The sequence below is a fragment of the Mobula birostris genome, chromosome 7, assembly GCF_030028105.1.
Source record: "Mobula birostris isolate sMobBir1 chromosome 7, sMobBir1.hap1, whole genome shotgun sequence".
Classification (NCBI taxonomy): domain Eukaryota; kingdom Metazoa; phylum Chordata; class Chondrichthyes; order Myliobatiformes; family Myliobatidae; genus Mobula; species Mobula birostris.
The window spans coordinates 133,040,266-133,065,317 of NC_092376.1; the positions used below are offsets into that span (position 1 = coordinate 133,040,266).

General features: G+C 43.2%; 1 protein-coding gene across 2 annotated transcripts in view; it reads left to right on the top strand.

Annotated features, from left to right (window-relative positions):
- Positions 1-233: 233 nt before the first annotated feature.
- simc1 (SUMO interacting motifs containing 1) overlaps positions 234-25,052 on the top strand; it is a 61,293-nt gene continuing 36,474 nt past the window's right edge. The window contains exons 1-3 of one of the 2 annotated variants that reach the window (XM_072263762.1): positions 234-295; positions 11,020-11,096; positions 16,076-16,160. In XM_072263762.1, the coding sequence (XP_072119863.1) occupies positions 16,113-16,160 (48 nt within the window). In that variant the 5' untranslated portion in view covers positions 234-295; positions 11,020-11,096; positions 16,076-16,112. Of the gene's footprint in view, positions 296-11,019; positions 11,097-16,075; positions 16,161-22,940; positions 24,081-25,052 lie in introns of those variants that run through there. The other variant, XM_072263763.1, reaches the window with a different exon arrangement.

Below are 25,052 nucleotides of genomic sequence, written 5' to 3' on the forward strand. Positions count from 1 at the left end.
TTGAAGAAAAAATTCAATTACTTTGCTTGAGACTTAAGGAAAACAAATAATACATTTTTGAAAAGAAATTTCTGCATCATTGAAGTTCATTAAAGTAGGGGAAAAACAAAAATCCAAATGTTGTCAGTCATATGACATCATTACTTGTAGTGCTAAAGGAAAGAAATGATGTGTTTGTTACAGGAAGTGGTTGTGGTAGAGATCTCTGTAGTATTTCATGTAGCTGCAGATCAACATTGTGCTCGACCTGAAAGTCCTACCAGTGTAGTGTCAAGACCCATTTTACAGCATTAAGGTAATATATTATTTTGTTTATAAGTTTAAAATGACCAAGATTTCCTCAGTTTATTAAGAAACTGCTGCCTTGTTAACACATTGGATTGAGATTCCTGTAGAGGAGGCATTACTATGCTTTACTGAGTTGCATGTTTCAAGGACTGCGAGTATGTGTGAAATGTAAGTACTTATTAACATGATATTTGGAATCCAGTTCATCTGTTATAAGATCGTCAAAACAGATTAAGAAAACATTACTCACTTCTGCTCTCCTACTATCATTCAGCTTTGTTTAATTTTCATTAGATATTAGTTAGTCTAAATTATAGCCTCTACTTCCTGCATTAATTTATTTAAATTTATGGTTTAGCAATTTTATATTGGGTGGTAGAAAATTTCAAATGTGAATCTCACAAATAAATTGTACTGCAACAGTTTTAGTTATTGGGTAAACAATGATCACATTTCTTATTTGTTCAAACATATTAACTTAGTATAAAACTGAGAGATTAACAAGCTGGTTTGCAATCTGTCCTCATGTATTACAGCTGGGCCCCATTACAAGAACACAGTCCAATCAACAGTTGGCAGTAATGGAACTGTACAATTGTTTTTCTTAATAAATAGTTCCCTAATTTCCTCAATTTTACTTTGTATCATCTCTAAACTGAAATCAAATGCAAGAATAAAAGTTGCAAGAGAATTTTAGATACATCATGAAAATCAAGTTGATTTTCAATCAGATTGAATTTTTGATTCTTAAAGGGGTCACAGCTTATACTATTTAACTGGAAGAAGTAGGAACATTGCTGACAACAGGAATTCTGCAGATGCTGGAAATTCAAGCAACACACATCAAAGTTGCTGGTGAACGCAGCAGGCCAGGCAGCATCTGTAGGAAGAGGTGCAGTCGACGTTTCAGGCCGAGACCCTTCATCAGGAATATTGCTGATATGTGAATATTAATGGTATTAATATTACTATTAACAAATATTAATAGTAATATTAATCCCAATATTCAGATACAACAGCTTATTTTCTAGAGCGTAAATCAATTCACTAGTGTAATAGCCACAAAGTAACATGGTGAATGGTTTGGTGAATAGCATAATTAGTGGCTCAGAAATTCTATTTTTTCCACTAGCCTTACTTTGCCTCATGCAGATATACTGAAATAATGCATACTACACCAGCAAACAAAACTCACAAAGCATATTCAGATGACACAAATTCTTCTTCATAGGAGCTTCCCCTACAAAATTCTATCATATCTATTTAATTCTTTCATATTCCTTTCAAATACAAAAGGGGCATTCAATTTGTTGATGTACAATATGTTATTTCTTGAAGCAATCCTACCAATCCATTCTGCGTTGATTCCCCGTGACTGGATCTTTCATACATAGGAATCAATTCCTTGCTGATCAACCTGTCGACCTATAACCAAAGATAATTTACATTAGCTAATTAACCTGCTAATAGCACCTATTTGAGATGCTGTCAGGTCATGGTTAGGATCTGTTTGGTCCTAGTGTTTAATCATCATTTTCCTTGCAGTTCAACAATTAATTATCTGCTTGTATTTTATACAATCACTTATATACAGTACAAGTAACTGATTACTAGGATTCCAAGTGGCTATGGTGTACAAAATGGTTTAATATGCCTCCAATAGCTAAAGAAATTAACTCTGGAAGCTTTTTTGTTCTACATTGTGTTTTCGCATTGGTTAATTTTTACTGCAGTATAGACTAAGTGCTTTCTGACTGGTTATTTTGTTATCTATAGATTAGAATGGCATTTTTCTTATCTTTGAGTATAAAATAACTAAACACAGAGCAGCACCATCTTGAATCTTTTACCCCTGTTACTGTCTGGTAAGATTTCTTCTGGTCTGACAATTCTTCATAAACTGATTGTGAAGCAACAGCTTTTGTGCCTCCCTGCTGACTTCTAAAAGAACCTTGGATTAAATCACCAAAATCCATAAAATCGAATTATATCACTGAAGCTGTGTGAGAACAATTTCTGTACTGTGGCTGCTGACTGAGGACAAGCTGATAGATGGGCAGTGATGAAAACATTGATATATTTTGTGCACACCATCAATCTGAATGATTTCCACTTCTCCACTGCTTAATAGCAGAGTAACCCATCGTAGCCAGTGTTTATTTCACTAGATTAGTCAGCCTCTGGAACCGGAGGGTCCACATCAGTTGCATTCTTTACTTGTCTATCGTGAGCTACTTTCTCCAGTTGTAGAGAAGGGTGTGCTCTATTTTGCGTGCAGAAGGCTGGATGTTGAACTATGTGAGTGTGTATGCACACACACACACGTGCATACCTCTGTGCGTGTGTCTGGATGTGTGAGAGAGAGCTATGAGATGTGTGAGACCAGTTTACAAAAGCAACTGTGAAGGTTTCACTGTACCTTGTAAGTGACTCCACATTAACCCTGCTCAGACAAGTAAAATCATTATTTTTTTTTTGCTTTGCAACCAGGTACACGGAGAATCACTTCTAGTGGGGGTACTGTTCTCACGTCCTCCCATTGGCATGTTATCAATACATACACAAGTCTCCATGACGTGAAAATTCTCAACCTCTTCCATTAGTTCTCCACCTGTAAACCTGGAAATCCAGAATAAATATTCCCACTTCTCCCCTGAACTTTTCCTATTTATTCTGATGTAATTTATGTCTTCGCAGTTCCAATGGGAAGTAATAATTAGAGGAAGTAGATCATAGATTTTGAAAGAAGTCATGATTTTTTTTTAATCCAAAAGAACCATTTGGGGGAATTGAAATTTCAATTTCCTGCTGAAGTCTTTTTGTCCCTCGTGTTTGAAGTATCTATAAAGATGCATTTCTACATGTGCTCTATAGGGCAGAGGTAAACCCTACAGGAACCAGGCATGCAGCATTTCAGAACACTCATCATCATTTATTTCCTGAAAAGAAAAGTCCTGATGTTCTTTCTTCAGCAAATATTTCTTTAAAAACAAACAATTTGAAAGTCGATTAAGCTGCGAGGGATAGTTTTTACTGCTGGATGAGGATGTGTTTGGGAGGCAACAACTAAAGGAGACAGCCCATCATGAGCTCAAGACCAACTACAATGACTTCCACATTTAACCCAACTTCAGCAAGGTAGACAATTATATTTAAGAGTTAAAATTAATATTAATAGGATTTAGGGGATTTAACTTAATGTGCACAAGAGGGAATCACCACAGAGGTGCAATTCACAGGAAGCCATGTCTCCAAAAGAAAATGCAGACCTGGAGGTCCTTGAATACACAGCAGTTGGGTCTCCAGACTGGATTCATGTTGTGCTTCACACAAAATTGTAAGTGCTGATGCACATTCAGGGACAGAATACTGCCTTTAAAATGAGGAAGAGGGAAAAATAAAATTACTCTAGGCACACAATATAACAGGCATACATTACAGACTGGAATTCTCAGCATGTTCTCATTAATGCAAGATTTTATAGACAAAATTAGTTCACCCATCCAGAATCTAATTTCCAAACTGCTTTCCTTCTCACCTATCCTCACTCCACTTCCTCCAAAGTAAACCTGTGCACACTCCTCCATTGTTTGGCATCAGTTCACCTCTCATTAGTCCATGCAAGTTCAACAACTGCCAGACATAACAAAATGTCAAGATGAAAAGGTAGAGTCAGCATTCAATTTTTAAGGGAGTCCAAAGAACTGCTACTTAAATCTTTAAATATTGTGTGAATCTTTCATAAGCACATAACCAGAAAATTTACTCTTTTTGACGGGCTACGTTATGTTGGCTCAGTGGCATCGGCAGATCTGTACAGGTACTTAGACACACAAGATCCCTTTGGCTTCAGTCCTCCGTGACTTGGAGTCCTTTTGAGCCTTGCCATGGACTACACCACTTCCTTTCCAACAGGACACAGGTCATCATGTGGAGTTCTGACTGAGACAAAGATAGGAGTTGAGAAGAGGAAGTGCTTTGATAAACCAGGGTGCGATTAGGATGCCTGCCAGTACAACATAGATTTGATGCTGCTTCTCTGGCAGTTTCCTGCTCACAAAAGTTTGCAAGGTGCAGCATTTGTATCCAGCTGAGCAAAATTTGGATTGCCCTGAGATTCCGTTGTGGACTTTTCACTGCCCTGTCTCTGCTCTCTTATAATGTGTGAAACACCTAATTATTGGCTATTATTGCCTTTCAAACTACCAAAATTAGACAGGGCAATATTGACTGTAAAACATAGGAGCTGAATTAGGCTACTTGGACCTAATGGCTGATTTTCCCCTGTCAACTACGTTCTCCTGCCTTCTCCCTGTAATTTTTGATGGCCCTTATTAATCAAAAACTTATTAACCTCTGCCTCCACAACTGTCTGTGGAGTTGAATACCACAGATTCACACTCTGGCTAAAGAAATTCCTCCTCATCTGATGTAAAGGGAAGTCTTATATTCTGAAGCTATGCCTTCTGGTTCTGGACGCTCCCAAAATTGGAAACATCCTCTCCATATTCATTGTATATAGCTCTTTCAATGAAGTGTTACCCCCCCTCCCCCCCATTATTCTAAACTCCAGCAGGTACAGGAACAGAGCCATGAAACACTTCTGATAAATTAACCCTTTTTTCCAGGATCATGCTCATACAGTAAACTTCCTCTGAGTCCTCTCCAATACCAGCACATCCTTTCTTAGCTATGGGTCCCAAAACTGACCACAATATTCCGAATATCGATCTGACCAATACCTTATAAAGCTTCAGAATTACATATTTGCTTTGATATTCTAGTCCTCCCAAAATAAACAATAACATTGCATTTGCCTTCCTTAGTACTGACTCAACCTGCAAGTTTACCTTTAGGGATTCCCACACGGGGATGCTCAAGTCCCTTTGCACCTCCAATTTTCTGAATTTGCTCCCTGTTTACAAAACAGTCTCTTCATTCCTCTACCATATACACACTTCCCTACACTGTATTCCATTTGCTACTTCTTTGCCCCTTCTCTTAATATATTCATGCCCTTCTGCAGACTCCCTCATTCTTGAACTTTACTTCTTTCTCCGCCTATCTTTGTATCATCCACAAACTTGGCCACAAAGCCATCAATTCCACCACCCAGATCACTAACAGATAACTATTATACCGTATCGCCCCACTTCACTTATTTACGTAAATGTCTCTGATGCTACTTTTAGTCAAAAATACTGACAATGCATTTTGTCCAGATAATAAAGCTGTTTTTCTTTGATCCCTGGCAACACCCTGTCCATATGACCTGACTGAAAGCTTCCTGCCCCTTTAGTAGTACTGCATCAGTAATTAACTTCTAGGACATGGGCTCTGAAAAGTAGGATTTTTAGATGAAAATGTCAAAACATTATTTGTTCTTCTACCTGAACGCATTGACGTCTATACCACATGTTTTTATTTGTGTCATTGAATAAAACTTGAAAATTGGTCAAATAAGTCACTTATTATTTTTCACTTCTGAAGCCTGTAACTACTGAACCGAAGCTTGTGCAATCACTAAAGTAAAATGTTTACTTGAGCAGTGCAAAATTCAGTTGAACATGTGAGGACAGGAACACAAATAAATATGGGGGTGTCTCAGGAGGGAAAATGATCTGTTTATAAGAAATTTTTGGCTTGAAACCATTAGTGTAGAAACTGGATTGCTTTCAGCAAAAGTTAATCTAACAAAGTAGAACACTCCTGGGTGAAATTGTGTAACAGGACCAAGCACTTCTGCAAACAATCCACTTTTGCCTAAATTTTTCCAATATTAAGCATGCATCTAATGGACAGTCAACATCACAACTATGCCTCCAGTAAAGTGTACTGCCAGTATTTTCACGACTGATTTGCCTGCAGTCCATTTTTATCTACAAGGACATAAATAGGAGCAGGCAACTACTTTGCAGCCATGGTGAAAGAGTCTAGAAAAACTGGGAACTTACTGTAGTGCATTGCATTGTTGCATTGAACTGCTGCTGCTGCTAAGATAACAAATTTCACGTCACATGCCGGTGATAATAAACCTGATTCTGATAGTGGTTTGTTGCCTGAAGTTATTTTATAACTGTTCTGCTTATTAGTAGATTTAACAAAGCAACTGAAGAATCCATGGAAAACTGCTTATCCATCTTCCAAAATATACAGAATGTGCTAAAAACAAGTGTTTTCCCTGCTCCACTTAAGCATTTATTGCAGAGATAGCTTATTTGTGAAAATATGTTATTGGAGGCATAGATACAGACATTCAGTATGGGTTAGGAACCTCAGAATAGGAGACAGACATATCAATCATCAGAGTGATCTACTAGAAAAGAGCCCTTCAGAGGCAACTACTTTCCAATAAGCAACGTATCTTCAGGGTTAGGAAGTATCAGGAACATTAGAGTACATGTCCACAGATCCTTGAAGGTGGTATCACAGGAAATAATATGTTTAGGAAGGCAAGTGGAATACTGGACTTCATTGGTCAGGGTATCAGATACAGAATTTCAGAGTGTATGCTCCAATTTTATAAAACCTTGGTCAGACCTCACCTGGAGTAGAATTATCATCATGGAGTTGTACAAAATGGAATGTCCTTCAGCCCAACTCATCCAGAATGACCAGCAGGCACCATTCTATGATTAATCCCATCTCCTAGCACCCGATCCATAGTCTTCTGTGGGGGACACTGAACCATACTGTGACAATGTGGCAAGTGCACATGCAGCCCATTGATCGATCAGTGAATTGATTGGACCTCCTACATGCGGGCAGCACTCTTATTGCCCAGGCTTTCAAGTGTGCATGTTTTCTGTCATGGCAAGCTCAATTTGTCACTCCTGCACTGAAAGTTGCAGAGCATGTAACGTGGCTGACATGACAGTAAAAAAATTTTTAATCCTACAACTCAGTTGTTGTTCTTACTGTGTAACAGTTGACAATGAGCATGGGATTAGGCAGCTAACAATGGCTCCTCATCACACCGCATCAATTAGCCTGGCAGATTGAGCAGTGCAAATGGTGAAATGAGGCCTTTCCAAGTAAACCAAGGTGACGATTATGAAATTAATAATTTCCTTTTCCATTACCAGGTTAACCCAAACGAATTTCCAAGTGCATTGCCCATTGAATTAATGTTTAAACACACTTTACACAGCAGATTAGATCCCGTACAGCTGGCCATCCAGGACTGAATTTATGGCAGGCAAGAGGCCACGGAACACAAATACAATATGCACACAAGGCCGCGAATGTTTGATGCCAGAGGAAGTCTACAAGCACACCTCACAGGAAGAAAACTAGCTGCCGACTGTTAGACTATAAGACATAGGAGCAGATTTAGGTCATTCAGCCCATCGAGTCTGCTCCACCATTCCATCATGGCTGATCCCAGATCCCACTCAACCCCATACATCTTGCTTCTCACCATATCCTTTCATGCCCTGACCAATCAGGAAACAATCAACTTCCACCTTCAATATACCCATGGACTTGGCCTCCACTGCAGTCCGGGGCACAACATTCCACAGATTTACCACTCCCTGGCGAAAAGAGAGCCTGCATTGTCACAGTCAAGTAGCAGAACTTGAACTGACAGACAAATTGTCAGGCAATATTTTGATAATGCACACCAGCAAAATGATGGGATCCCAGGGAAGTTACAGAAGCATCCTTTGCTAATGAAACCAGTGTCCTAGCAGATAACCCAATGGAAGGTTGTTCAAGAGAAGGGGAGTTTCACAGCCCATGGCCCTCAGTCATCTAACCAGGAAGGCACAGAGAGAGAAACTGTCCCCTGCTGCTGCCCACGAGGGACTGCCGGCCAGTTGACCAGAAGCAAGCAGGATAGACATTTCTTAATTATACTCAGTTGACCTCACTGATTGCTCTATTTCCAGAGAACGGGAATTGCTTTTTAATCGTTGGTGAGATCACTCTGCTACATAGAAGGATATTTTCTGCATTTTGGATGTGGACTTTTTTTTCTCCAATCTTTTTTTGTATTCTGTGTTTTTCACCTGATCTTTCTGTGTGGGGGAGGAGTATTTGGAGATGGTGTGCCTGTTCCGTTTTTGTTCATTTTTGTGTGGAGAGGAGGGATTTTAGGGTTGATGATCATGGTGCCATTCTTTTCTTTCTTAGTTTTGTGGCTCTCTGGAGAAGAAGAATTTCAGAGTTGTATACATTGACATTAATGAACCTCTGAACTTACTGCTTTCCTTTGTGGTTCCTGTCTACAGAGAGGGGGTATGAACTGTATCAGACCGATTGCGAAAATGTGGCAAGCACGCATGCGACCTATTGATGACACGGTGAATCAATTGGGCCTCCTACACACTGGAGGCACTTTTTGTGCGCGCTCGGAGGTGCGCGTGTTTTCTGTCTCGGCGGTCCAGGTACAATGCTTTCAGTACATTGCCCAGTGTGTACCATGGCTAACACACAGTATGACCAAATAAAAACGTTTCATCTTACTACCCTGTTGTCATTCTTGCCCCATGGATACATAACAGACAATCTGGAATTTATGCTAAACTCAACTTCTTTTAATTAAACAAAAACAGGCACTTTTCTGGTGAGTCAATGCGTAGGTACAATTCTTTAATAAAATAACCAAAATAATTAAATTTAAGCTAACAGTTGATAATAATTATTAAATAATTTGGCATATTAAACAGTTAGTTTACTTCAAGTAACTGCTGTCATAGAGTTGATTTTCCAAGAGATATTTGCTGGTTAAAAAGAGACGACATCAGGTGCTTATTGGTTATCATTATAAGCTGCAAGGATTTGACTTGTTGTAACACTGAAACCAGATGCTAGTGACAGATGTAAACCTCTGGGGTGTACTTTGGTGTAGTTTTTAGTGAAAAGGCAGGCAAACAGTGTGGTAAACTGAAATAATGACATCTACTGCAGAATGTTCTCTCAGCCTCATTGGCTAATGCTACTGCCATTTGCAGGAGTATTTGTTCAGGCTGATACCTTGGCCTTCTCAACATTCTGGCTGCAGCTCCTATGGAGGTCAGTGGCATATTTACCACTGCACTCAAGGCTGAGTGTTTCAAGTTATGGTGGAAATTTCAGTTAGAATTTATGCTAACTGAATGACAAGTTAGCTTACGATACCACTTCCTCTTAAATCTAAAACTCTGAACAAGGTTAGAATTTAAGAATAGCAACCTTTAACACATCAAATAATGTATTTTCTACTCTTCATGGCATGCTCTATTTTTATATATCCTGAATATAACTATAAAGTTCATTTTCTACTGAATCATTTTAAAATAATTTCTATAATTTGAAAGAGTAATTAATTGTTATAAAAATACTCATCATAATCTCTTGTCATTAGTTTGTTCAACAGTTGCCAATAATATCAAAAGTATTTTGTTCATTTAAGGAGTTTGCATTCTGGCTGATTTGTTTTTATTTCTAAGAACTATCTAGAGGGAATAATGTCAGTCAAAGGTGCAATGCAAATTTAAGCCACCTCTTCATTACCATCAACCTTTCCTAGCGTAATTGACTTGTCCTGTACATGAAGAAATTCAGGCTCAAGTCTTATACAGTAGACAATGCAAAATGTTATCCTGCAAGCAAAAACCAAACCAACAAGTTATAGTATTTGACATTGGGTTCAACCCAAATTCTCTCAAATACATGCATTTCTAGAAAGCACTTCTTTCAGTTTTTTTTTTAGAAATATAACAAACTGGAATTGGGCTACTTTATCCTTCCATTCAATAAGATCACTGCTGATCTGTGACCTGCATACAGTAACTCCATGTACACATCTTTTCCCATACTTTTGTTTATCAATAATATACCACTTCTAGAATTTTAACCTGACTTGGTCATTCATGAAAGCCCTGGCTCTAAGTTCTTAGATTAATTTCACTATTCCAGAACTCATTGATTAGCAAAAATAGTTTTTCTCCATGTGCTGTTTTCACTCAGTTACCTTAATCTTAAAAACTTCAATCAAATTACACAATCGTCGAAATTTAAGGGAATATAATCCTAATCTATGTAATGTTTCCTTAGAAGTTATTCTTCAAATTCCAAATATCATTCTAACAAGTCAATACTGAATTCTTTCAGAACCAATATACTGTGTGTTTTAATAAGATGTCAGTCACAGTATTCTCTGTGTTTTAATTAGGACTTTACATACATGGACCACAATTTCCAATGAGAAACAAATTGCAGTTGATCATCTGAAGGAGGTGCATGAGAGAAATAAATCAGTGCTAGGGTAGCGCTGCTGGAAACCTGAAATAAAAACAGAAAATACTTGAAATACTCAGCAATTTAGGGAGCATCTATGGTGAGTGAATGTCTCAGCTGATTCAGACACAAACCGGGAGGATTGGTTGTCAGAAAATGATAAATTCAGTATTGAATGTTAGTTGTTATCTGCTTAGTCAGAAGATCAGCTGCTGAACGTTAAGTTTATGTTGGGCATAAAACAGTGCAAGTCAGAGAAATTAGAGTGAAAGTGGAATGTGGATTAAAGTGACAGCCCAGGTCACCTTATAGACTCTGAATCAAGATGTTCTGGAAAGCAGACTTCCAAGCTGCATTCATTTCTCCAACATTGCAAACACACTGAACACCGTATTTAGTGCTCTACATTGGCGGAAGTCCAAGTGAATGGCAGCTTTGCCGAAGAAAATTTGTATCCATTAAGGTGCAAAGGGAAGTAGTAAAAGGCCAACTGTTTTCATTCCCTAGGCAGGGGTTGCGTGAGCCGAAGTGTCAAGAATGGGAGTGCATACTGATGGAGATGACAGAGTGAACCAAGAAGTCAGGTAGGGAATGGTTCCTTTGGAATGCTGAAAAAAAAAGTTGTGTCTATTGGTAGCATCAAATAGAAGTAGGCAAGAAATAGAGGATGACATATTGGATGTAGAGGCTAATGGAGTGGAAGATGAAGAAAAAGGAAACTCTATTCTTGCTCAAGGTGGAAGGGTAGTTGGTGAGGATGAGAAGCCGAACAGAAGTGACTGAGAGTCATGTCAAGTATGGAAGAGGGGAAGCCACCATGAGAGTAAAAGACAACATAGGAATTCTGCTGTGGAAAATGTCATCAGAACACATACAAAGGCACAGTAACAGAGAGTGGGGTTCTTGCAGGAAGCAGAATGGGAGGAATTATAGTTAAGGTAGCTGAAAGAGTTCAAGGTCTGTCTGTGGATATTTGGCAGTGAACGGGAATTCAAGAGGGAGAGGGATAGAACTCACCATGGAAATTGGGAGCAAAGGTGATGAAATTTTACACATTCTGTACAGAGCAGGTAGTCATACTAATACAAATCAATGTACCAGAAAAAAAAGACAGTGGGAAGGGCCCAAGGTGGGAAGAGACAGTGGGAAGGATGGGAGCTGGTTCAATTTCATGTTCATTAACATTCAACCATGCACATGTATACAGCTAAATGAAACATTGGATCTCTGGAGCACAGTATAAAACTCAGTACACTGTATATAATCATATACACCATATATAATTACAATCCAGCACATAGAGTCAAAATACAAAATTAACACATGCTTGAGTGGCATGCCCTAAAGATTGACAGGTTGACGTAAAGTGCAAGGTTCATGTCTGTGAAAGACAATAGAATGTTAATGGCACTATTAGACCATAAGACAAGACAAAGGAGCAGAAGTCAGCCATTCGGCCCATCGAGTCTGCTCCGCCATTTTATCATGAGCTTTATTATAATAGAACAAGTCATAAATATGTGAAACAGGAGTAATTAAAGCTGGAAAGTGACCAGTACAGGATGAGAGTGTCTGTGAGTTGGGGAGTGGGTGGCCATTCAGACAGGGTGTAAGTGTGTGCTGGATGACAGCAGAGTTGGGCCCCTGCTTAAAAAGGAAATAAAATCTCCTGATAATCCGAATGGGAACAGGGGTGTGGAGGGACTGAGCATTAAAATCCCCACACCATGTGTGGTAACTTCTATTTTGAAAAAGGCACACTCGACAACTTCATGCCCAAAGAAACAACTTTATTTCGAATGTCAAACCCGTACGGCATGGCAGGAACACTATATACAAAGCACCCCGGAAGTAAAAAGAACAGAACTAACCCCCCCCACCATTATCCTAATTAGTATTACCTTACTTTTAATAATGCTCACATTACAACACTCCTCCCCCTTTAAAATCCAACATCCTCCAAATGTAAAAAACTAGCAAGTAAAAACAGTGGTGTTATTAACTTGCATACCCTGAAAACTTATACTAGTATCTCAGCAACAGTTTACCAATACAAAACATCTGGAAAACATGACAGATTCAACATTCAATCTAACAACAACAGAAAAAAACAACTGTCCCGTCAAAGATTCAGTCTGTCAGGAGGTTTACGAGTGCGCTGTGATCTGAGCACTGCTGGTGAGGGTGTTTTGGGTGGGTCTGGTGTTGGGGGCATGAGAGGGGTCTGTGAGAATGTCCATCCTCTACAGGAGACCCTGACCCCTCTGCCAGCATCTCTCCCTCTGGCAAAGTCACTGGTGGACATGCTCCCACTGTAGTCTGTCTCACAAATGGAAACTCCATGGAACTGTCTGCCTCTGAGCCGGTATCATGACACAGGTGCACATAGACCTGAGTTTCAGCTTTGACGGTCTAATGGGAGGCAGGTTGGACCCCCATGTCCTCCTGGAGGTCTCCTCACTAATGACTGATGCAGTAGCCCCTGAATCAATCTCAAACTTAATGTCCTTTCCCCTGACAGTGACTGTGGCATAATATGGTTCAAGTGGTTCCTCATTTGTTTCCACTCCAAACAGGTTGTAGGCACACGCTGCCTCTTCTTCTGGATGGTGTGTGGCTGCCTGAGCCTGTTGAGCTTTCCCCTGCCCAGGCTTAATCTTACCCTTTGAACTTCTGCACTTTTTAGCTAAGTGTCCCTTTTTACTACAAGCATGGCAGACAGAGTCTTTGAATTTGCAATCATTTGCATAGAGCGTCCCTCCACACTGAAAATATTCCACCTGCTTTGCCTGTTTACCAGTCTCCCTCCTGACTTGGTGCACTGCTGCTGACTGCGACCGCCCCCCCCATGTCTTTTCTAGATATCCTTGACATTATTAGCAGCCATCTCCATGCCTTGGGCAACCCCTAAGGATTTCTTGAAAGTCAACAGCAGGGTTTCCCCAAACAGGCGGCGTTGTGTGCCATCATTATTAATGCTGCATACCAATCTATCACGGAGCATGTCATTCAACACCGCTCCAAAATCACAATGCTCCGATAGCTGCCGAAGCTCGGCCACGAAATTGGCCGCAGACTGACCTGGCTTCCTGAAACGGCTGTGAAACTTACACCGTTGGACTATCACAGAAGGTTTCGGATTGTAGTGGTTCCCCATGAGCTTGACCAGTTCGTCATATGGATTGTCCCCTGGTTTCCGCAGTGAGGCTAAATTCCTTATTAGCTTGTAAGTCTTTGCCCCACACACACTCAGGAAAATAGAGTGCTTCTTAGCCTCCTCAGTAATTCCATTAGCACAGAAAAAGTGTCCCAACCTTTCCTCATACTTCGGCCAGTCCTCCGTTAACTCCACAAATTCACCGATAGTCCCAAACGTAGCCATCCAAACGCGAGTCTCCTTATCGGCGCAGCTGCTCCCATTTGAAACGTGCCGATACGTCCACAAAACCAGTTCACCTCGTCACCAAAAATATGTGGTCACTTTTACTTTGAAAAAGGCACACTCGACAACTTCATGCCCAAAGAGGCAACTTTATCTCAAACGTCAAAACCGTTATGTATATACAGAGGCTTTCACAACTCATACGGCATGGCAGGAACACTATATACAAAGCACACCGGAAGTAAAAAGAACGGAAGTCAACCCCCCCGCCCCCCCATTATCCTTATTAATATTAACTTACTTTTCGTAATGCTCACATTACAACACCATGTAACCTTATTTTTCCTCATTTCCACCCACGCTTTCCAATAGATAAGGAAATACCCTTTCACAGGGGTTATAAAATGTATTATCTGTAATTTACTATCCTTTCCCCAAATTCAACCATAATTGCCAAATGTCTATGTGTGACCACTCTTCCTCGTACCCATTTTCCGGCCACATCATATCAACATAACCTTGCATTAAAAACTTGGACAAGGTTTCAACTAGGTTTCCTGTACACATATAACATCAGGTTTACTTGGTAAATTCTTGACCATTAGCTAACAATTCTCAAGCATTCCATTGGAAGATCAGAAAAATCATTAATAACCCTCCTTTGAAGTCTGAATAATATTTGCTGCTCCATGTAAAGCATCATTAATAACTTCCAGACTTACAGACTTATCTCTAGGTGTTTTTCTGCTGCTTCTAATATTATTTTTTTTGTCCTACTTTTAGGTTGTGCTGTACAAGTTACTACCTCTATCATGAAAGTAACAGATTTTAGTTTATTGACAATCAACAAAAACAGACATGTACAATCAACAGATCAGGCACTTTACACACTAACCTTAATCTACCCATTTTCTGGATATTAATAGGTCCAATTAACACAGTATTCTGTACTTTCTGAAAAGCCTCTGCACATGATATGCCATTTTCCACCCAAAAACATTGCACTTCCCGAGTTCTCTTATGTACAGGACACCCTGCATAAGCAGAGATATATTTTGGCCTAATGCCTTCTCCACAATTACTATAGTCATGTTTTCCACCATATCTATCACACTGCTTTTTACCCCTACACACAGCTGCTACATGACTTAACTTCTGGCACTGAAAGCCTCTTAGAGGGGGCACATGGACTCAAACCATATAAATCATAACCTAAATTAACCCTGTCCAATAAATTCTTCCCATCAAATTTAATCAACACCAGTAAACTATCTGTTCTTTTCAGAAAACCCTATTAAATGATTAGTGTAAACAACTTCCCCAACTATTTCTTAACTTTGTCTATGAATACATCTAGAAACTCTCCTATGATTATTCCCCAAAGCCACTGCCATTCAATACAATTCCTTGGTGTTACTTCCTTCATCTCATAGCTTTCAACCCCACATTTTCACAAAACACTAAGAGCGCCCCATCTTTTGAACATCTTGCACCCACAATATAGCCTAATGTTTTTTTTCAAACCCTTAGTTAATCTAATCAGACTGGTATCAGAAACAAGCCCACACTCAAAACTCAGTAGTACCTTAAACTCTTCCTTCCTTCTTTTATTTATATATTGTGTCCTGCTATCTTCACTGGATGATAAATAACGACAATCCTCAAATCACCACCTTTTACTGTTTTCCAGAAGCCTGTCATTCACCTTCCTCCATACGTCCCCTATACTCAACACGATCTCCCATTCACAACTTTCATCTCTTTCATCACTTTCTCCCCCCTTTCCTACCCCAGCTCTGGCGCACCAACTCATGCTGCTCAACAATTGTTTTGCATGTCTCCCCTCACTACACATGAATGAATTGAACTTCTTGACCATGTCTGCATGCTTTTATGCTTTGAGTTGCTACCACATGATTGGCCGATTTGATATTTGCATTAACAATTGGATGATTGGCCGATTTGATATTTGCATTAACGAGCAGATGTACAATTGTTTCTAATAAAGTGGCCTCTGAGTGTACATGTGCCATTTTCAGTCTGATAGAGGGGTATTAGAAAATGAGTTTGCTTAAACTTTTCTTTAAGAGTTTTATTTGTCTCTTCTAAGTGAAGCACAATTTTCATTTTTGATTTAAATGCTTAGATAATACAGTTAACCTTGGTATGCTTTCTGTGCAGCTGCTGACAAGCTCACTTACTACAAAATAACCTGCAGATGCTGGGGTCAAAGCAACACTCACAACACGCTGGAGGAACTCAGCAGGTTAGGCAGCATCCGTGGAAAAGATCGGTCGACGTTTCGAGCCAGAACCCTTCGTCAGGACTGTAGGGAGAAGGGGCAGAGGCCCTATAAAGAAGGTGGAGGGAGGGTGGGAAGGAGCAGGCTGGTAGGTTCCAGGTGAAAAACCAGTAAGGGGAAAGATAAAGGGGTGGGGGAGGGGAGGCAGGGAGGTGATAGGCAGGAAAGGTGAAGAAAGAATACAGGAAAACACAATGGGTAGCAGAAGGAGGCAGAACCATGAGGGAGGTGGTAGGCAGCTGGGAGAGGGGGCAGAGTGACATAGGGATAGGGGAAGGGAGGGGGAGGGAATTACCGGAAGTTGGAGAATTCTATTTTCATACCAAGGGGCTGAAGACTACCTAGACGGTATATGAGGTGTTGCTGCTCCAACCTGAGTTTAGCCTCATCATGGCAGTAGAGGAGGCCATGTATGGACATATCTGAATGGGAGTGGGAAGCAGAGTTGATGTGGGTGGCTACAGGGAGATCCTGTCTGTTTTGGCGGACGGAGCAGAGGTGCTCGATGAAGCGGTCCCCCAATCTGCGTCAGGTTTCACCGATGTAGAGGAGGCTGCACCGGGAGCACTGGATGCAATAGATGACCCCAACAGACTCACAAGTGAAGTGTTGCCACACTTGGAAGTGCTGTTTGGGGCCCTGTTCTACACCTGTCCCTACACCTCCTCTCTTGCCACCATTCAGGGTAATCTTCCTGAGGTGCGGACTGATGGAGAACTTCTGTCTTCAAGCTGACTTCCAGTCTGAAGAGTTCAGCAGCCTCTGCGAAGCAGGATGTTGTACGCTGCAGGACTGTCTCTGTATGGGCAACAAGGGCAGCATCGTCTGCGAAGAGTAGCTCTCCAATGAGTTGCTTCAGTGTCTTGGTGTGAGATTGTGATCACCTCAGGTTGAACAGGCTGCCATCGGTGCGGTATCGGATGTAGACACCGTCCTCGTCATCAAGGTCTTCTGTGGCCCTTTCGAGCATCATGCTGAGGAAGATGATGAAGAGAGTCGGCTTGAGGACACAGCCTTGCTTTACTCCGTTGCCGATTGGGAAGGGTTCTGAGAGGTCGTTGTTGTGTCTGACTTGGCCACACTGATCTTCATGTAGCTGGATGACCATGCTGAGGAACTTTGGGGGACATCCCAGTCGTTCCATGATTTGCCACAGACCTTCCCTGCTCACGGTGTCGAACGCTTTGGTAAGGTTGACAAACGTCACGTATAATCCCTTGTTCTGTGCCCTACATTTCTCTTGGAGCTGTCTGAGAACAAATACCATGTCGGTGGTGTTCCTGTTGGCTCTGAAGCCACACTGGCTCTCTGGGAGGTGTTCTCCTGCAATGATGGGCACCAATCTGTTCAGGAGTACTCTTGCAAGGACCAGAGTTACCCCCCGGTAGCTGGAGCAGCCGGACTTTTCCCCCTTATTCTTATACAGGGCGATGATGACTGCATCATGGAGGTCCTGTGGTAGTTTACCTTGTTCCCAGCAGCAGACAAAGAACTCATGGAGTTTGGTGTGTAATGCTGGGCCCCCATGCTTCCAAATCTCAGGTGGGATTGCATCAACTCCCATTGCCTTGCCACTTTTCAGCTGCTCTATGGCCTTGACTGTCTCTTCTAGGGTTGGAATCTTGTCCAGTTCTGTTTTCTCTGGCTGTTATGGGATGCGATGAATTGTTGAGTCTTGGACCATACGGTTGGCACTGAAGAGATTCTGGAAATGTTCTGACCACCAGTTCAGGATGGATGCCTTGTCTGTGAAGAGCGCCTGACAGTCTGCACTGCGCAAGGGACTCTGGAGCTGGTGTGAAGGGCCACACACTGCTCTCAGGGCTTCACAAAACCCTCTATAGTCACCGGTGTATACGCAAAGCTGAGTTCTCTTTGCAAGGTTGGTCCACCACACGTTCTGAATCTCTCGAAACTCGTGCTGGAGGTTGCTGCATACAAGGAGGTAGGCTGCTTTCTTATCAGGACAAGACGGCTGAGCAAGGTGCACCTGGTGGGCGGATCTCTTCTTCGCCTGCAATTCTTGGATCTCCTGGTTATTTTCATCGAACCAGTCCTCCTTCTTCTTTGTGGAAAACCCTAGGACTTCTTCAGAGATTTGCAGGATGGTGGTTTTTAGGTAATTTCAAAGCACTTCTGGAGAGGAGACTGTGGGAAAACTGGGATCTGAGCCTGACGTCCTGCTCACCCAGGGAAAGTGTACGCGCAATACATCGCCTCTCCTTTCCCAGTGTAGTGATCGCCGCATGGTCACTGTCTGGCCTGCTAGGCAGGAGGCCACTGCAAATAGCCTCTCCTACATTACCGTGTCCGTAGCAACACCTTCTCGTCGGTGCCCCCCGTTTCCACCGAGCTTGATACGTCATGGCATGACCGAGTGTCCGGCGGTATAACTGGATGGGTAGGCTGGGCTCATTAGCCATGGTTGGCAGCCAGCCTAAGAGAAGGACAACTCTGAATCCAAACTCGGGCAGGTGGGGCTCATTGGCTTTGTCAGGCCTTCCATCTAGGAGAAGGTCACTCCGACATAAATCCTACGACCCAAGGACCTCGCTTGTCACCATCCCAGCTTGCTGGGCTATGGCAGATGAACCCCGTGTGTAAAGGGTGGGGTCAGTACCGCGCACACTGCACTCCACCTAAAATATCATTGCACAGGCTGAAGGACACGCCCACATCTACGACCGTCCTCCCCGACCATTCATCAAGCCCTGCAGCGATGGGAAAAGGGCGAAAACAGCAGGTGGAAGATGGCACTGGAAGCCGCAGTTCCGATCCTGCATGCAGGCGGTTCAGGTGTATGGGTCGTCTGATGTTGACCCCAGCGACAATGGTGTCATTCGGCAGCACCCTGAACGACCAAGCAGCCTTCTCTAGGGACAGCACTGCTTGCTCCACACGGAGAGGGGCTAGAAAAGGTGGCCTAACCAAAGCTCGTTTCCATTTCCCCCAGTTGGCTAGCCGCGGTCAACGGGGCATCCTCAAATGCGGTCAAACAACAACAAAAAAGAAAAGGTACACACCTGCCTCACAAGGAGTGCAAGGACTAAAGCTCGCATGCTGGAGCATCAAAACCATGCTCGATACAGCGGACAGTGGTCGCCCAGAACGACGATCCGCTCCCGTTACACATGAACTTTCAAGACTGAATGTCAACATCGCTGCTCCCAGTGAAGTCCGCTTCCCAGAGGAAGGCAACCTTCAAGAACATGGTGCCGGCTACCTCCTCTACTGGTCGGGCAAGCCAGAGACTGAGAGACGCCTTTCTGGCGTTGGCTTTATGGTCAGGAACTCCATTGCCTCCAAACTTGAAAAATTGCCAATGGGTCACTCCAACCGCATCATCTCCATGCGCCTCCCACTTCGAACCAAGCAGCAAGTCACACTCTTCAGTGTGTACGCCCCCACTCTTTAAGCGGATCCTGCAGAAAAGGACACGTTTTACACTGATCTGCGCAACCTCGTATGGTACGCCCCTGCAGACGACAAGGTCTTCATCCTTGGCGACTTCAATGCCAGAGTAAGTCAAGATTCAGAAGCCTGGAAAGGAGTACTTGGCAAACATGGTGTTGGAAACTGCAACGACAACGGGCGCCTTCTGTTAGAGTTTTGCGCGGAGCAGCAACTCGCCATCACTAACACCATTTTCCAGCAGAAAGACAGTCTGAAGACAACCTGGATGCATCCTCGGTCCAAGCATTGGCGCCTCATAGACTACATCTTGGTGTGCCAGAGAGACCTTCGGGATGTCTTACTCACCCGAGTGATGCTCAGAGCAGAGTGTCATATGGACCATCGTCTTGTCTGCTGCAAACTCAGCCTCCATTTCAAACCCAAGCCAAAGAGAGGAGGAGCTCCAGGGAAGAAGTTTCAGGTTGGCAACCTCCAGTCAGCTGAAGTGAAAGCTGACTTTCAGATGAATTTGTAACAAGGCATTTCCTGAAAGCTGTGAATACCAGAATCCCAGTCCATTTGTAATAATGCATTTCCTAAAAGCTGTGACTACCAGCCCAGACGCTGCTGGCACCAGTGGGATGGATGTAATCAGAAGATTTGAAGATTGTATGTAGCCTCAAAAGAAAGCATTGTCTATACTTTGTAAATATGCATTGTCCTTTTGTGTTTAGCAAATAAATATTGAGCCCCACACTGGGCCAGCAGACCTTTCCATCGAAAGTGTCTCGGTATGATGATGCCTGCTGTACCTTGTTTTGTTGAATAAAAAAGCTGCTTTTTATCTACCAGTAACTCTCTCTCCAGTGATTTCATTCACACAACAACATTTGGTGTCAGGAGTGGGATACCTTCGTGACCCATCATGTGGCCAGCGATCTCAACAGTCTAAGTTGGTGAGTATTTTCTAAAATAGCACTCACACTTGGATCTGTTCGGGTCGGTGGTACACGGGGACTCGAGGTATTGCGAATGCGGAGAGCGGAACTGGTAGATATAAAAGTAGTGTGTTTATGTAAGTGAGGAAACTGCGTGTTAACTTGGTGAGATGGAGCCACCAGTTGCGAAGGGTGGTTACTGATGGTTCGGGCCGCCAGAATGGGGCGTGAATACTCATTCGGGGAGCCGTATTTTAGTGTATACGTTTTGCAAGTGTGATGCAAAGGAATACAGCAGTTACTCATGACTTCAGGTGCTCAAAAGTGGCAGATTGTGGAGTATATATTTTGCAATTTAAAGTATGTGCTGTTTAACTGCTACCCGTCTTTTATATTCTGCGTAGTGTGGGAATTAGTGTGGAGATATCTCGAAGACAGGTTTTACCCAGATACATCTGCCAGGATAGCACCTATTGAGATCAGGCAATGTCAGATTGAGAACTCTGATGATCCAAGCCAGCCCTTGACAATGATTACAACCATTCATAAACCCTTCAGACCTGGGGAGAAATAGAGCATTTTGTCAGAGTTGCCCTCACTTAAAGTCACCTGTGGGAATTCAGAATTCTGGCGTAAGCTTGAGGAAATGGTTGAAATTCACCAGGGGCACCGTAAAGATATACACGTGTTGGTAAAAGTGAAATGCCCTAGGGATATGTGGGTCAGGATGGCCAAAGGGGTGCAGGATGGTACATGGGCAACTATCAGGAACGCCAGTAATGAAGAAAAATATCGCTTTTTTAAAGGGGAAGTGAGGCAGCGACTGGGGGGAGGTGAGAGCAACTGGGGAACAATAACGGCAGTGATTCAAAAAGCTGATGAGACAGCCATGAATTATGCAGAACGTAAATACCGAGCATATAAGGAATATTCAGGGTTGGATAATCCAGGGAGGGATGACATAGTCTTCCTGAAAATGCTGAAGGAAGGCCTGAGCTCAGCCCACCAGGAAGTTTTAGATTTAGGCATAACGGTGGGGTCAACCTGCTCTGCGATAGTCTTGTGGGCCAATAAGATAGACCAAAGAAAGTGCAAGAGAGAACGTAAAGTGGCTATAGTGGATGCAGCTGCTGTGATGTCCCAGAGGGTTTGTTTTGCTTGCCGGCAGCCAGGGCACGAAGCAAGGAATTGCTGGAATAGATGTGGGAGGGTAAAGCAGTTGATATGTTACAGGTGCGGCCAATTGGGACATGGTTGGAGGCAGTGTCCAAAACAGAGGAAAGAAAAACAGGTGAACGTCACAGTAGACACGCAATCTCTCACCCACCGGTGCCCAGTCTGACTGTCGATCAGATCATAGAGTGAGTAAAGACGGCTCCTAGGTCAGGAAAAGATGTGGCGGCAGGCCCCACTGTCAGTGCTGGTGACCCGCGGTTGTACACAACAGCAATGTTAGGGGGATGGCAATGCAGTATGTTGGTGGACACAGGGACATCGGTATCAATAACAGACCTATCCTTGCCAACAACAGAACAGGCCAGTTATATCAGGGGTGTAGAAGGGAAAACAATGAAAACAGAAAGCAGCGAGTCTCAAATACTAGAAATCGGGGGAGTGCAGCTTCCAGTGTATTTCTGGGTCTGTCCAAATATTGAGGGCACTATCCTTGGAATAGACATCCTAAGGGAAGCAGGAGCTGTTGTAGATTCGGGAAAGGGAGAAATAATATGGACAAGTCAGGGGCAGCGAACGCGCACAACCAACAGAATACACAACCTGGCTAGTATAGTCGCAGCTGCCCCGATCACCAGAGACTGGAACCAGGATAGTGTCTGTGGGTTACTTTGTCAGCAGTTCCCAGCAGTGTGGGCTACACACAAGCAAGATTGTGGTAGGGTAAAGATAAACTCAGTTAAAATAGAAGAGGGTCTGTATAAACCCCACAAGCAGTACTCTATAAAAACTGACGCACTGACCACTGTTCAGGGTATAGCGAAGGAACAAAAACACCAGGGGATAATCAGAGAGACTGTGGCCATTCCAGAACATAAAGTTTGTCCAGTCCCTCCGAGGGCAGACATTACTGTGAATAAGGCAGCAGAGGAACAAGAGGCAATTGAAATTGCAAGTGTGCAGGAGGAAACGACAGAAGCCAGCTTAGTAAAATTATATGAAGAGGTCGAGGCAGAAGAGAAGGAAAAATGGAGGAGAAAAGGAGCAAAGGAGGGACCAGATAGGTGCTGGACACATGGGGAGGAAAGAGTCACGGTGGCCCCACCCTGTATTAGACCGATATTACTAAAGTTATAGCAAGGGGCGATGCATCAGGGAAGGCAGAGCATGATCACAACCCTCCAGCAGGACTGGTGTGGCCAGGGATGGGTGGGGATGTTGAGAAATTCTGCCGCCGTTGTACCATTTGTGCCCAGCATAACCCTGGTAAGGGCAGAAAGCTACAGCTGGCAAATCAGCCTCGGCCGAGGGGACGCTGGGAAAACATCCAGATAGACTTCACAGGGCCCCTGCTAAAAAGCAGGGGAGAAAGCTACTGTTTAGTAATTATGGATCACTTCACCCAGTGGGTGGAGGCTTTCCCAACAAGGGACTGCACCGCCCCCACCGCTGCATGGATCCTAGTTCAGGAAATCCTCCCAAGGTGGGGAACCCCAGTTCAGGTGGATTCAGATCAGGGAGCACATTTCACGGGAAAAGTGATGAAGGAAATATGTCGACTGCGAGGGATTTGACAACGGTTCCACATACCCTACCACCCCCAGAGTTCAGGGATGATAGAAAGGATGAACCGAACAATCAAGAATGCGTTAGCCAAAGCTATAGCTGAGACAGGAAAGACATGGGTTGATGTATTACCAGGAATCCTGATGAGATTGCGCACAACCCCGAACCGCACGTTGGGTCTCAGCCCCTATGAATTATTGATGGGGCGAGCAATGCGACTCCCCTATGGGGTAATTAGGGGTTGCAGGGAGCCTGGGGCTTACAGGGATAGAATGACCCAATATGTGAAAGACCTTTGTAACCAACTTAAAGTGCTAAAGGACCAAGCGAAACAGCAGCAGCGAATCGCTGATCAGAGAGACCAGAGGGAAAGGGGATAGTTCTTCCACAGCCCGGCGACCAAGTCAGGGTGACGGTGCTGCCGGAAAGGCCGGGGTTTGCCCCCAGGTGGATAGGACCACAGACGGTACTCTTAACCAATGATACGTGTGTCTGTGTGCAGGCTCGGCAAGGCAGCCAGTGGAAACACTGGACTCAGGTTAAAGCATACAATTCACCCTCTTGTTGCTCCCACAGACAGAGTGGGGGAACCACGTGTACCCAGTAACCATGTAATTACAGAGAACCTAAGAGAGGAACACCAACCAGCCATGCCAGACCTGACCACAGCTGACGAAAACATACCCGGAGGAAACACAAAGGCAAAAAACGCTGAAAGCGTGGCAGAAGACACTGCGAGCGTGTTGGAAAACCATGAATAGCCTGCTAAAGTGTGATGATGATGGTACTCTGTAAAGAAGGCTGGTTGCTGAAGGTAGATGATTAGTTTAAATGCATAGAATAGAAAAATATTGGAAAAAAGATGGGAAGGATTTTTAAGTTAAAGCAGAGGCAGCAAGTTCCACCACTTCGATGGCATTTCAGACAGCACACGGCATCTGAAAGCAGTCACCCCCAGTCTGAGGAGCTGGGCCCTTTCAGTATTTGGGCCAGGGGTCGACCGGACAGTTCGGAAGGGGGTGCCCCCGGGGAGAGGTCCTTGCAGACATTTACGTAGAGGCCACCCCAACCCCTTCCTGTACATCGACGAGAGAGCCTGTGGGTGCTCCTGGGAAGAGTTTCAGCGACCAGAGAATGAAGGGCTGAAGACTAAGGAATGTGATTAAGCTGCAATCAGCCTGCAGGGAAACGCAGGGACAGGCACACGAAAGGAGCTGCATTTCTAAAGACTTGTTCAAATTTCTGGAACAGCCTCTCTGCTTAACATTTGGTAGGTCGAGGTTAGGGAATGCTAGGGTAGATATCGAGGCACACTATACGCAGCACTCGTAACAATAAAGACAAAAATCCCAATGTTTCCGTTACCACCTTTTCCAGTTGCATAGCCACATTCAGTGAACTATGGTCCTGGATCCCAAGATCCCTCTGTACATTAATACCATTAAGGGGTCTACCATTAATGCATAATTTCACCTTTCACCTCCCAAAGTGCAACACCTCACATTTGTCTGGATTAAACTCCATCTCCCACCTCTCTGCCCGTATCCGTAACTATCTACATCTTACAGTCCTTTATACTGTCTATAACTCCACCAGTCTTGGTGTTATCTACAAACCTGCTAATCCACCCTTCTCCATTTTCATAAAGTCATTGATACATATCACAAATGACAGAAACCCCAGAATCAATGCTCGCGGAACACTACTGATCGTAGACCTGCAGCCAGAATAACAACTTCCCACCCCTACGCCTTCTCTTCAATGGGCGCTTGCAATTCCAAATCCA